Genomic DNA, 12510 nt, shown 5'->3' with positions numbered 1-12510 from the left:
TTGGCTGTCCCCAAAATTTACTGTTAGCATGCCTTACATTGTGTCTAGACTTTGAAAAGTGCTTTAAAACAATCACCTTGAAGTAACATTTTTTGAATGCTGAGAAACTCAAAGAAAACCCTATATTAAATGTTTACACAGTAAACCCCTTATTCAAGAACCTAACCATGGCTCTTAGGTTCAAGAACCAATATTCAAGAATCTGACTATAGCTCTTAAACTTTAGCGTGCAAGAATTATCCGGCGTGCTTGTTAAACACGCAGATGCCAGGCTCTTACCCAGGGAATGTCTGATTCAGTAAAACTGGGGTAGGGCCTAGAAAACTGTAGATTTCACCAGCATCCCCAGGTGATTCGGATGCAGGTGTTCCGCAGATCTCAATTAGACACTGATCTCAATCCTTGTCCGGGGGCACTACAGAGTTGTGTTTGAAAGAAAATGCAGACGTCTTTTGCTAAAATCCTTTCTCACAACAGCTGTCACGCCAGCACAGACAGGAGGTGATGTGCGTAAGGAAAAAGAGGGAAAGGTTCCTTGGAAGAGAATCAATGCCCGAAAACAATGAAAGAGGGGAAGTGGCGTTTCTTTGCAACCCTGGAATTCCATTCTCCCGCACCTGCGAGGATGCTGCTCTGACCCGTCGGCCAACACCAGGCCCTCGGGAGCCAAGCCCAGGCAGGTCGCTGGCCGGGGGATGGGAGGGCGTCGTGGCCCCGCGCTCGTCCCCAGGTCGCCAGCTGCCCTCCGCAGCCGAGGGAAGACGCCCGCCCGGGTCCCGGATCTCCGCCCCCCTACACCGCATCCTCCGCGGCTCGCGCGCGTAAACAAGTTGCCTCCCCCGGGTCGGCAGCCCCTCACCTGCCGCGCGGTTGCAACTCTGTCTCATCGTCTGGTTCCGGACCCCGAGGCTCCTGCTCTCCCGCGGCTGCCGGCAGCGCCTCAGCGTCCTCCACAGTCACCTCGGCCGCAGCCACGGCGCCCGCCGCCGGTATTCGCGTCGCTGAGGTGGGAGCAGCGGCCGCCCCGAGGCCGAACGCCGCCTCCGCCGTCGGCGCTGGGAGGCCACGGGCGCGCCCCGCGGCCACCGTCCTTGCCGCGAGCCCCAGCAGCAGCAGCAGCAGCAGCAGCGCCCGTACCAGCAGCCCCCGGCTGATGGCGCGCTCCATCAGCGTCCCGCCCCGCGCGCAGGCATGGAGGCGCAGCCACTGACGCCTGCCTCTCCCGCCGCTTGGAGCTCCCAAGAAGGCAAGGACGTGCTAGGGACCCTACTGCCGCCCCGACGGCCTGGACAGCCAGCCGTGTTCCCCTGGCCACGTCTCAGCCCGGCCTCTGCCGCTGCCACCTGAGTGACAGGCTATCTCGGACATCGCCCATTGAGCAAACTTTCCGCGCGTTTGCTCTCTCATTGGCTGCGGCCGCTGCCACTCCATGTTCCCAGGCTGGCCTTGTTGGGGAAGGTGGACTTTCCCTGGTGGTCAACATCGCACCTACCAATCAAATCGTAATTTCGTCGTTCGAGGCCCGTCCCTCTTCCGGACGCAATTACCAATGAGAAATGCCCTTCCCCGACGTCTTTTTACCTGATTGGTGCGCTCATCAGTTCCCGGAATACCTTTCCTACAACAGATTGGCCATCGCGGTGGTTGGCCTCGCCCCACAAAGCGAGGCGCTGGAGAAGACTTGAAGATCATTGGTGGAAGTGGATGTCCCTCAAAGGTCTGCGCTAACTGCCTCTTGATTGGTTGGAAGCGGCACTTACTACGTGGCGGATTCTGACTGTGAAGAGGACGGTCCCAAGTGAAGAGTGGGAGGCAAGTCCCTTGTGACCGGGAGGAGGTCGACCTTAAAGGAGCTGGTATTGTAACTCTTCTAAAGCCTAGTCTACTTAGGAAGGCAAAAGCGAAGCAGCAAGAAGTGGCCACAGAAGCCGTGTGGTCCCTAGAAGTAGAAGGGTAAGGAGGGTGCAGGAGATGGTCCTACTTGTGGCCGCAACGGGGCTCAGAAGTCCGCTTGTTAGAGATGGCAGTGACCTGTGACAATCCAGTCTGCCCGACACGCCTCCCGCCTCCTTAGAAACGGGAAGGAGCCCCGGCCCAGTGCACTGACGTAGTTAGCCTAAGATCACGTAGCTGGTTGGTCACAGAATCATGACTTTAATTCATGTCTTCTGACTCTGACCTGGCACGCTTTGTACCTCACCAAAGACAGTGATGAAACTGCAAAAGGGCAGAGTGGAGAAGACTGGAATGTTCAGCCAAGGCATTTGAACTTTTAATGCTGCAAGTCAAGACTTCCCGAAGATTTTTGAGCAGATGAGTGAAGTGATAAGAAAATGCATCTTCAGCAGTGACAGCATCAACGATGAGGAGACTGGCCGGGAGGCTATTACCCGCATCAAAACCAGTGAACATTAAAAAAAAATTTTTTTTTTAGAGAGAGGGTCTTGCTCTTTTGCCCAGGCTGGAGTGCAGTGGCTTGACCATAGTTGACTATAACCTTGAATTCCTGCGTTCAAGCGATCTTCCTTCCTCAGCTTCTGGAGTAGCTGGGACTACAGATGCGTGCCACCATGCCAGGCCAATTTTTAATTTTGTTTTGTAAAGATGGGGTTTCTGTGTTGCCCAGGTTGGTCTCAAATTCCTGGCCTCAAGCCATCCTCCCGCCTCAGCCTCCCAAAGTGCTGCAATTTACGGGCATTAGCCACCGCACCTGGTCCAAAACCGGTGAAGATTTGTTAAGATGTTGGCAATATGGGTATACCTAGATTATCCTTCATCTGCTAAAAACATGCTCTAATCTCTCCCCAGCCCAAAACAAACAAGAAACCTCTCTTCCCCTTCCAGCTCCTACCACGTGTCTTTGCTCCTCTGTATGGCAAAACTCAAGTGTTCAAAATTCCTTATCTTCAATTCTTCTTCTCCCATTCCCAAGTACACTACAGTCAGGCATTCACACCACCAAAACTGCTCTCGCTGAGGCCACCAGTGCTGTATTCAAAGGATAATCTTTGTTTTATCAGCTGTATTTGATCCAGCAACTCAAGTTTTTCCTGTCTAGAACACCTTTCACCGGTCTTCTTGCTTCTCCATAGTGCTGGTCGTAACCCTCAAAAGGTCCCCCAGTTCACTCAGGATAAAAGTCAAGTCCTTAAAATAGACTACAGGGTGCTACAGCATCTGGTTCCTATGGCTTTTCTGATCTCATTTCATACTGTCTTTGCTCACTCCATTGGGCCAATCAAGACCCACCTTGGGGGTTTTCCTTTGTTGTTTTGCCTGCCTAGGAAACTTCCCAGGTATATGAGTTTGCTAGAGTTGCCCTAACAAATACCACAGACCAGGTGGCCTGAACAAAACTAGTTTATTTTCTCGAAGTTCTGGAGGCTAGAAGTCCAAGATCAAGGTGGGATTCTGAGGCCTCTCTCCTTGGCTTGCCGATGGCAGCCCTCTTACTTCCTCTTCCCTCTGGTGTCTCTTCCTATTCTTCTAACACCAGTCAGATTGGAGTGTGGGGCTACCTTTAACAGCCTCATTTTAACTTAATCACTGCTTTAAAGATCTTATCTCCAAATACAGTATAGTTATATTCTGAAGCACTAAAGGTTGGGACTTCAACATGTAAATTTTGGAGGGACACAATTTAGCACATAATACCCAGGTACCCACAAGATGTGTTCCCTCACTTTATTTGAGGCTTTGCTAATCCCAGTGAAGTCCCTCCTCACTACCTTATTTAAAATTAAAACCTCCACCACCTTCCTTCCTTTATTTCTCTCCTGCTTTGTTTCTGCTTAGCCGATACATACATTACAAATATGTAAATACTGTAATTTACATATTTGTTTTGTTTATTGTCTGCTCTGTTTCCTTCCACTTGCATGTAAATTCTGTGAAGATTTGCTCATTGATGTATTTGAAGACATAAAACAGTGCAAAGTGTTTAGCAAGCATTTAATAAATGTTTGTTGAATGAATGAATGAATGAATGAATGAATACCTGAGGACAGAAGGAAAGAGACAACTGGAAAGGAAGAGACTGCAGTTGCTGTAGACAGAGGGGGTTGATTAGGAGAGCAAGATTCCAGAGTATCTGGAGGAAAAGGGGCAGCTCTGCCTTCCATGTTGAAAGTAGAGCGTAGGAGGTATTCCTAGAGAGTAAGTTATTTTGAAAAGTAGAGGAAATAGATGAGCGAACTCAAACCAATTGACCATTATCTACTCAACAAAATAGGAGATAAAATCGCCCACCTAAAAGGGATTATACTAGTTGGTATGAGGAAGGTGTCAGAAAATTAACATAAGATGAAAAATGATTGTTAACTACCTGTTTGAAATTAGTGTATATATTTTAGTGGGCCTGGTCTTCATGGTTTTGTAATTTTTTCAAAAAATGATCATGGCATGAACAAGGCTGTTAATCTGAACTAATGAATTAGGAGTCTACTTGCCACCTGTAAATACTGTGGAAGTTTTATTTATTCATTTAACATTCAGGGATTCCACATGACCACCTGCAAATAATGAGAATAAAGATATGAACAAAATAGATGTGGTTCCCGCCCTTCTGAAGGTTAACACCTATCTAGTTAGGGAGACAGACATTAACAATCACACATACATTATTAAAACTGAGATAAGTGCTATGATGAAAAAGGCGTGGGCAGAAGAGCACAGTGGTGGAAAATGCCAGTAAGGAGAGTCAAGCTTTATACTTGGGAACAAAACACAAATTTTCCATTTTGGAAAAAAAGCCTGAGTCGAAGTGTGCTGACTGGGAAAATAAATTAAGGAGAGAAAAGAGAGTCTACCTGCTTTAGGACAGCATGGAGCTTCACAGTGACTTTGTGGGAACTCTGGAACCTGGGTGCCTCAGGGAAATGTAAGAAAGTGGGGACCGTGCATGAGAGCTGGCCCGTGAGGCTGGGCCAGGAAAAGAAGCTGGTGCTCAGGTACCCTGAGCCAGGGTTGCCCAAAACAACCAAGATTCTACAACTGAGTGTGGCCCAAAAAATCAGCAAAATAGGTCTGAGATTTAGAAACAGTAAGTTCAATCCCTTAACAGAGAGAGACTGCATCTGTTGAAATGATATTTGATTGTGAATAACAAAAACCTTGCCATATAGTGGGTGAAGCAAGAAGTGGGTTTTTTTTTTTTACTGACACCACAGCTCTACAGTGATGTTTTATTTAAACTTATGCTCCTTCTGTTTCTCCATGCTTCATGGGTGACTTTGTTCCTTTTGCCTGTCGTCTCACTGTTTTGGGATGGCAACTCCAGTATCATTTCTTTATTATAGGTAGGACAAAGAGGAATGACAAAAGGCATGTAACCACCTGAATTTGCCCCTATCAAAGAGCTCTCCAGGAAGCACCACCAAGGAATTTTCACTGACATTTCCCAGGCCAGACCATGCTGCTGCTAAGCAAAATGAGGATTCTGCTAGTGAGGATGAAAGGAAGAATGTGTAATCAGTTTTCTTGAAGTATAATACATGTACAATAAACTGAACCTATTGGAAATATACATTTGGATGAGTTTTGACAGATGTATATACCACAGTCAAGATACAGAACATTCCCATCACTCCAAGAGATTCTTTGTGTCCCTTTGTGGTCAATCCCTCCTACCCGAGGCCCCTAGGTAACCGCTGATCTGTTTTCCATCACAATAGATTAGTCTGCATATTCTAGCATCTTTAATAAATGCAGTCATACAGTATGTACTTTTGTGTCTTACTTTTTTCACTCCATATAATGTTTTTAAATTTATTCATGTTGTTGAATGTAGCCATACTTAGTTCCTTTTTACTGCTGAGTAGTATTCTGCTTTATATGTTCCACGTTTCTTTATCCATTTACTTGTTGGAGTACATTTGGTATATTTTCAATTTTTGGCCATTACACATAAAGCTACTATGAGAACATTTATGTACATACAGGTTTTTTGTAGATGTAGGTTTTTATTTCTCTTGGGTAAACACCTAGATGTGGAATAACTCGCTCATATAGTAGATGGATGTTTAACTTTATAAGAATCTGCCAAGCATTTTCACAAAGTGATGTACCATTTTATACCCCCACCAGTGGTGCACGAGAGTTCAAGTTGTTCTATATCCTCACCAACATTTGGTAATTGTCTTTTTAATTCTAACTATTCTAGTAGGTATGTGATGCCATTTCATTGTAGCTTTGGTTTGCATATCCCTGATGACTAGTGATTTTGAACATCTTTTAATGTGCTTGTTGGACATTATATATCATCTTTTGTAAAATGTCTATTAAAAGTGTTTATAAAGAGAGGAATGTTTATGGGTAGGCACTCTTGAAGAGTTTGCCACACAGTGAAATTTGTTGTGTTGTACCAGTTAGCTATTGGCATAACAATGCTGTGTAAGCAACCATCCCAAAATTCAGTGGCTTAAAACAGCAAAAATGTATATACTCTGACACCCTTCACCTGGAGTTGCCTGATCTAGCTAGAGCACGATTTTCTTATGGCAATGGAAGAAACACAATTAAGATGGGTGGAAACTTACATGGCCTCTTAAAACTAGTATCAGAACTGGAGCACTTATTATTGGAGCAGGATGGACTAAAGCAAGGCATATGACTAGGCCTAACATCAAAGAGGCAGGACAACACGCCCTGCCTCTAGTGAAAGAAACTGCAAAGTCATGTGACAGAGGGCATGGAACTAAAATGTAACTGTAGCAAGGAATTAGCTCATCAATGTTTCTTAAAGTGTGGCCCTGGACTGACTTCATCAGAAGTTCAAGGAATGGGGTCCAGGAATCTGCAGATTTTCCTTTTTTTTTTTTTTTTTTTTTTTTTTTTTGAGATGGAGTTTCGCTCTTGTTGCCCCGGCTGGAGTGCAATGGTGCAATCTTGGCTCACTGCAACTTCCATCTCCCGGGTTCAAGCTATTCCCCTGCCTCAGCCTCCTGAGTAGCTGGGATTACAGGAAGGCGCCATCATACCCAGCTAATTTTGTATTTTTAGTAGAGACAGTTTCTCCATGTTGGTCAGGCTGGTCTCGAACTCCCAACCTTAGGTGATCCACCCACCTCAGCCTCCCAGAGTGCTGGGATTACAGGTGTGAGCCACTGTGCCCGGCCTAAATCTGCAGTTTTAACAAACACCCTAGGAGATTCTACCACAAGTACTATAAGAGTAATGAGTTATATCTGTTCCTGAACCTAGCATGAACAATTGCTCCACAATTGCTTCACAATTGCTCACGCTAGGTTCAGGAACAGATATAACTGATTGCACATAATGAGATACTACTCCATATATATTAGAATACCTATTTTTAAAAATACAATATCAAGTGCTGGCAAGAATATATGAGCAATTCCTCATACATTGCTGGTCTGAAGGTAAAATGGTACAACTATCTTGGAAACAGCTTGGCAATTTCTATTACAGTTAAACATACACTTACCATATGACATGGTTTGGCTCTGTGTCCCCACCCAAATCTCATTTCAAATTGTAATCCCCACATATTGAGAGAAGGACCTGTTGGGAGGCGATTAAATCATGGGGGTGATCCCCTCATGCTGTTCTTGTGATAGTGATCACAAGAGCTGATGATTTCAAAGTGTGGCACTTCCTTGTGCTTTCTCTCTCCTGCCACCTTGTGAAGAAGGTGTTTGCTTCTCATTTGACTTCCACCATGAATGTAAGTCTCCCGAGGCCTCCCCAGCAATGTGGGACTGTGAGTCAATTAAACCTCTTTCCTTTATCAATTACCTATCTCAGGTAGTATTTTTTTATTTTTATTTTTTTGAGGCAGAGTCTCGCCTTATCTCCCAGGCTGGAGTTGCAGTGGCATGATCTCGGCTAACTGCAACCTCCACCTCCCAGGTTCAAGTGATTCTCTTGCCTCCGCCTCCCAAGTAGCTGGGATTATAGATGTGTGCTACCACACTCAGCTAATTTTTGTATTTGTAGTAGAGATGGGGTTTTGCCATGTTGGCCAGGCTGTTGTTGAACTCCTGACCTCAAGTGATGCACCCGCCTTGGCCTCCCAAAGTGCTGGGATTACAGATGTGAGCCACTGTGCCCTGCCCTCAGGTAGTATCTTTGCAGGAGTGTGAAAACGGACTAATACACCATATGACTCAACAATCCCACTCCTAAGTTTTTACCTAAGAGATAAAAACGTATATTTGTAAAAAGGCCTGTAGGCAAATGTTTATAGAAGCTTTTTTACATAATTGCTCCAAACTGGAAATGTCATAATGTCTATCCACTAGTTAATGGGTAAACAAATTATAGTGCATTCATATGCTGGAATACTACTCAGCAGTAAAAAGGGACAACCTACTGATGATATGAATGACAAGGGTGCATTTCAAAAGTGTTGAACCAAGTAAAAGAAGCCAGATACAGAATATTATATACTTTATGATTCCATGTATTGACATCTGCAAAAGATAAAACCATAGTGACAAAGGAGATGAGATTGACTAACGAAGGACACAAGGAACCTTTCTTAGGTGATGGAAAGATCCCAAATCTTATTGGTGGTGGTGGTGATGTCAGTATATAAGTTTGTCAAACTCATAGAAGTGTATACCTAAGAAAGGTGAATTTTACTGTATATAAATCATATATTAATAGACCTGACTTAAACAAAAAGCAATACAGATTTTTCTCCTCCACTTTGCCCCAAAAAAGGCAGAAGGATGTGAAAACAGATTTTGTTTGTTTAAAAACTGAAATTTCAAAGATTTTAACCAATGAAGTGACAAGACAAACACAAAAAATTAAATGTAGCTTGCTTTGATGTGACATACGACACATCAATAAGGAGTTTTGGGGTGCACTTGAAGCACTAGAAGTTGTTTGAATAACAAGGATGGAAAGAGGAATTCAGGAGGTTCTGCTTAAAAAATGCAGAGCACATAGCAACAAGCCTGGTCTTCTGGTGGCTATTTCAACATTTAAAAGGACAATTATAGTTGGATCATGTGTAAAATGGGCCTGAAATATCCAAATTCCTACATGAAAGACAAAGGGTTGTTGTAACCATAGCAAGGAAGCAGCTTATCGATGTTTCTTAAAGTGTGGCCCTGGACTGACTTAATCAAAAGTTCAGGGAATGAGGTCCAGGAATCTGCAGTTTTAACAAACACTCTAGGAGACTCTTACGTATACTAAAAGTGGAGGAACATGGCACTTTGGACTTAATATGTTTGATAAATTGTGGATTTTGTGAAATTCATAATTTTTCTATATGCCTATAATTTATTTACATGTGCATAGTTTATATCAGTAATTCTTTACATTGAAGTGCTACTTGAGAGTCCATTATCACCCCCAGCAATCCCCCACTAATTCAGAGGCCTTTAATTTCTCCTGTACGATGTACTAGAAAATTCTTCCTGGCCATAGCAAACTCATCTCAGATGTTTGCAACTTGACTGTGGGTCATGGCCACTTCACTGTAGTCACTGCACAGAACTCCTAGACACAGCCCCTAAGTAGGAGGCTGCTCTTCACCCACAGCTTCCAACCAAACTTTATTTTCTATACCCACCACACAAGACTGCATGTGCAGATCAAACTTTGCTGAAAGGATGGGCTAATTAAAGCAGGAACTCCCAAAATTAATGCTGCCCTCGGGGGTCCCCTCGCATGCATGCTTCTATTCCTAACCCGGCTTTCTGTCCTCTATTCTTCTGTCTTGGATACATTTACTTTCACTTCTTTTCACCTTCTTACCCACAGAAATTGGTCTCAGCCCAGGACTCACTGCCTCCCCCATTGTATTTGTCAGCTATTGTCACAATAATTCTTTATAACAAACTACCCTGAAACTTTAACAATAATTTGTAATACTATTTGTTTAACAATAGTAATGTATTCATCTTCATAAGTCTGCATGTCATTTGGGGCTTGGCTCCAGACTAAGCTGGACCCAGGTCTACTCCACTGGTCTCTCATCCTCCTTGGAAGAATGGTCTACCTGGAGCATGTTCTTCTCATGGCAATAATAGAAATACAAGAGGGCAAGGCCTGCCACACATACGTATTTCAAGTCTCTGCCTTCCTATGTCTATGAAAAGCTCTGTAGCCAAAGTATGTCACATGGCCAAGTTCAAAGTGCAGGGATTGGAAAGCACACTCCACATACCATGAGGTCACAGCTAGAGTGTGGATGTGTATGCTGCCACAGGGGAGAGAAGCATTGTGACCATACATTCAGTCAGCGATACCCGTCATGAGTATTTCTCTCCTGTCTGAGTAACTAAGTCTAGAGAAATGCCTTGGTGCTTCACAAGGATAGTAATTGATAATTATAAACCCTTGAATTTATATAGTCTGGTCCAGTCCTGGGCCAATATGGATGATCCATTCTGTTCCTTTTGGTGAGTGCTCCAAAAGGGGGATTTGCAAGCATGTATGCATAAATGCAGAAACAAATGCTAACACATGTGCCTGTGCACACTTATATACATGAGCATGTGTACATGTGAACTCTTAAGTACAAACAAGAGGATTTTCCTAACTGCTTTATAAATTGCAAAGAATTCTATTTCATAATGATTTCAGGACTTCACATTGTACTAAGAAATATCAGTGCCTTTTCTTCAAACTTGCCTCTTCCTTCTTCATAACCAAACTCCAGGAGCCAGATCTCTGGACCTCTAAATAGCAAATTCTCTTAAATGCACAAAGCCCCTTGCAAAGCTTTGAAAATGCCGCTGTAAAATTCTTACCCAAAGTCTTCATTACTTTCATTTTCTGTCTAGGGGGAAGAGAGGGAGTAATTTTATTTTTCCAGTTGTTTGTAATTCTTCGAATTCAGGAAGAAATAGAGGCAATGTAGAGCATAGCACTGACCCTGGAACTGCCAAGTAACTTGCCGTGTGCTCTGAAAGAATCTGCTTCTCCTCTCTAAGTCTCACAGTGTTTTAGGTGGCATCTTGGACCAGGCACTGCCTTGGTTACTTATACCAGGGACTCTCAGCGGCCATTTGTACCGGGTGGACTCTGAAGTCAGTTTCTTCCAGTGTTCTCAATGGGCACTTACACCAAGGGCTGTCTTTAGTCACTTCATTTCCATTTTCTATAATGTTCTGCCTCTTTTCTCTGTAGAGAATGTTTACACAATTTTATAATCAGAACAATCTAAACAACCAGGTGGCAATAGTAAGCACAAATGCGAAGTATCACTTTGTATCACTAACAATAGATAAAATTATTTCATATGGTGGACATCAGCATATTCCTAATGGTCAGCAAGTATAGAATAAGATTTCAAATTTCTTATGTTTTTATTTGGATGATTTTTTAAAAATATAATGTAATTATAGGATAGTCTGGCTAAACCCTTTTGGCATTTCAGGGCCAAAACTTGCATTTGTGTCTATCAAACCAGCACCAAGTAATGCTATCTTAATTGTTACAGGCAACTGAGAAAAAGTAAGATGCATATTTTATATAAATGATTCATTGCTACCAAATAAATGCCAAATGACTGGTATCCTCTAAAAGCAAGTGTTACACAGTGGTTCAAATAAAGAAAAGTCGTGGGAGAATTTAGTCCTCACATAGAATGTAGTTTTGTCAGTGGGCCAGATTGAAAACAAGCTGTCTTAGCTGTCACTATGGTATTTGTTTTCAGAGTAGTGCTGTAGTTTCATTAAATTATCATCTGTTGGGCATCAGCTACCAGTACTGACATGGTCGCTGGTTTTAGACCACATATCTCACTGAGATTGACTGTTAAGTTAGATTTAAAAAAAAATCTTTGAAGGTATCAGAAAGCAACCACAGCATCCAAGACCTGAGGGGCTAAGAATGAGAAAGAAACAAAAAGCAATTAGATCAGGGTAATACTCCCTACCATTTTCTCTCTTGAGACATTTAATGAATTATAAGCAAAAAGCGCAGGGTCTAGGGCCATGCAGGAAGGTGCAGCTTAGAGAGCTTTTAGGAGTCTTATAAGGCCACAGAGACAAAATGTGGAGTTCAGGGCTAGCAAGAAAACCAGCATTAAAAGGTTAAAGATCCCATAGAAAAGAGCATGGCTGAAAAGTGAGACTGATAGTTTTTTTTTCCCCCATTAAGGCAGTTGCTGGTTCCTAAGTCATTCAAATAAGAGAGATTAAAAAACAAAAAAACAAACAAAAACTACGTAGTGAGAGACAGGTAAGAAGCTAAAAAGTGAAAGTCTCATTGTGCTGAGGAGTCAAAAATTGGAGGTCAGTCTAGCAAAGAGTTGAAGCTTTGAAAAATACCTCCACACTTTCAGCTGAGACTTCTGACAGACTGCAGATAGGAGTAAGGGCAAAGCAGAAATAAACTAGCCTCAAAAAACCTAAAACCCAGCCTCAAAGTATCAAATTACCTAACTGGATTAGGGTGATCTGCCCCTACTCCGTCTGCTAGAAGAAAATTAAATTGTCTTTGAAGAAGGAAAACATCACACAGAGCTTCTATAATTTTTCATATACAATGTCTAGCATCTGAGTAAAAATCTCTAGGTAATGTCAA

At 43.1% G+C, this 12510-nt stretch overlaps 1 protein-coding gene and 1 long non-coding RNA gene across 2 annotated transcripts in view; one reads left to right on the top strand and one right to left on the bottom strand.

The window, feature by feature from the left end:
* EIF2AK3 (eukaryotic translation initiation factor 2 alpha kinase 3) overlaps positions 1 to 1369 on the bottom strand; it is a 70748-nt gene extending 69379 nt beyond the window's left edge. The window contains exon 1 of the mRNA XM_003805851.5: positions 860 to 1369. Within this exon, the coding sequence (XP_003805899.3) occupies positions 860 to 1167 (308 nt within the window). The 5' untranslated portion in view covers positions 1168 to 1369. The remainder of the gene's footprint in view (positions 1 to 859) is intronic.
* A 394-nt stretch (positions 1370 to 1763) lies between these two features.
* On the top strand, positions 1764 to 5719 carry LOC103786744 (uncharacterized). Its single transcript, XR_612474.4, has 2 exons — positions 1764 to 2626; positions 5298 to 5719. It is a non-coding gene; the product is annotated as an uncharacterized LOC103786744 (long non-coding RNA).
* The last annotated feature ends 6791 nt before the right edge of the window (positions 5720 to 12510 follow it).

Source organism: Pan paniscus, chromosome 12, assembly GCF_029289425.2.
Source record: "Pan paniscus chromosome 12, NHGRI_mPanPan1-v2.0_pri, whole genome shotgun sequence".
Lineage (NCBI taxonomy): Eukaryota > Metazoa > Chordata > Mammalia > Primates > Hominidae > Pan > Pan paniscus.
This window is presented reverse-complemented; position numbering and strand designations above follow the sequence as displayed.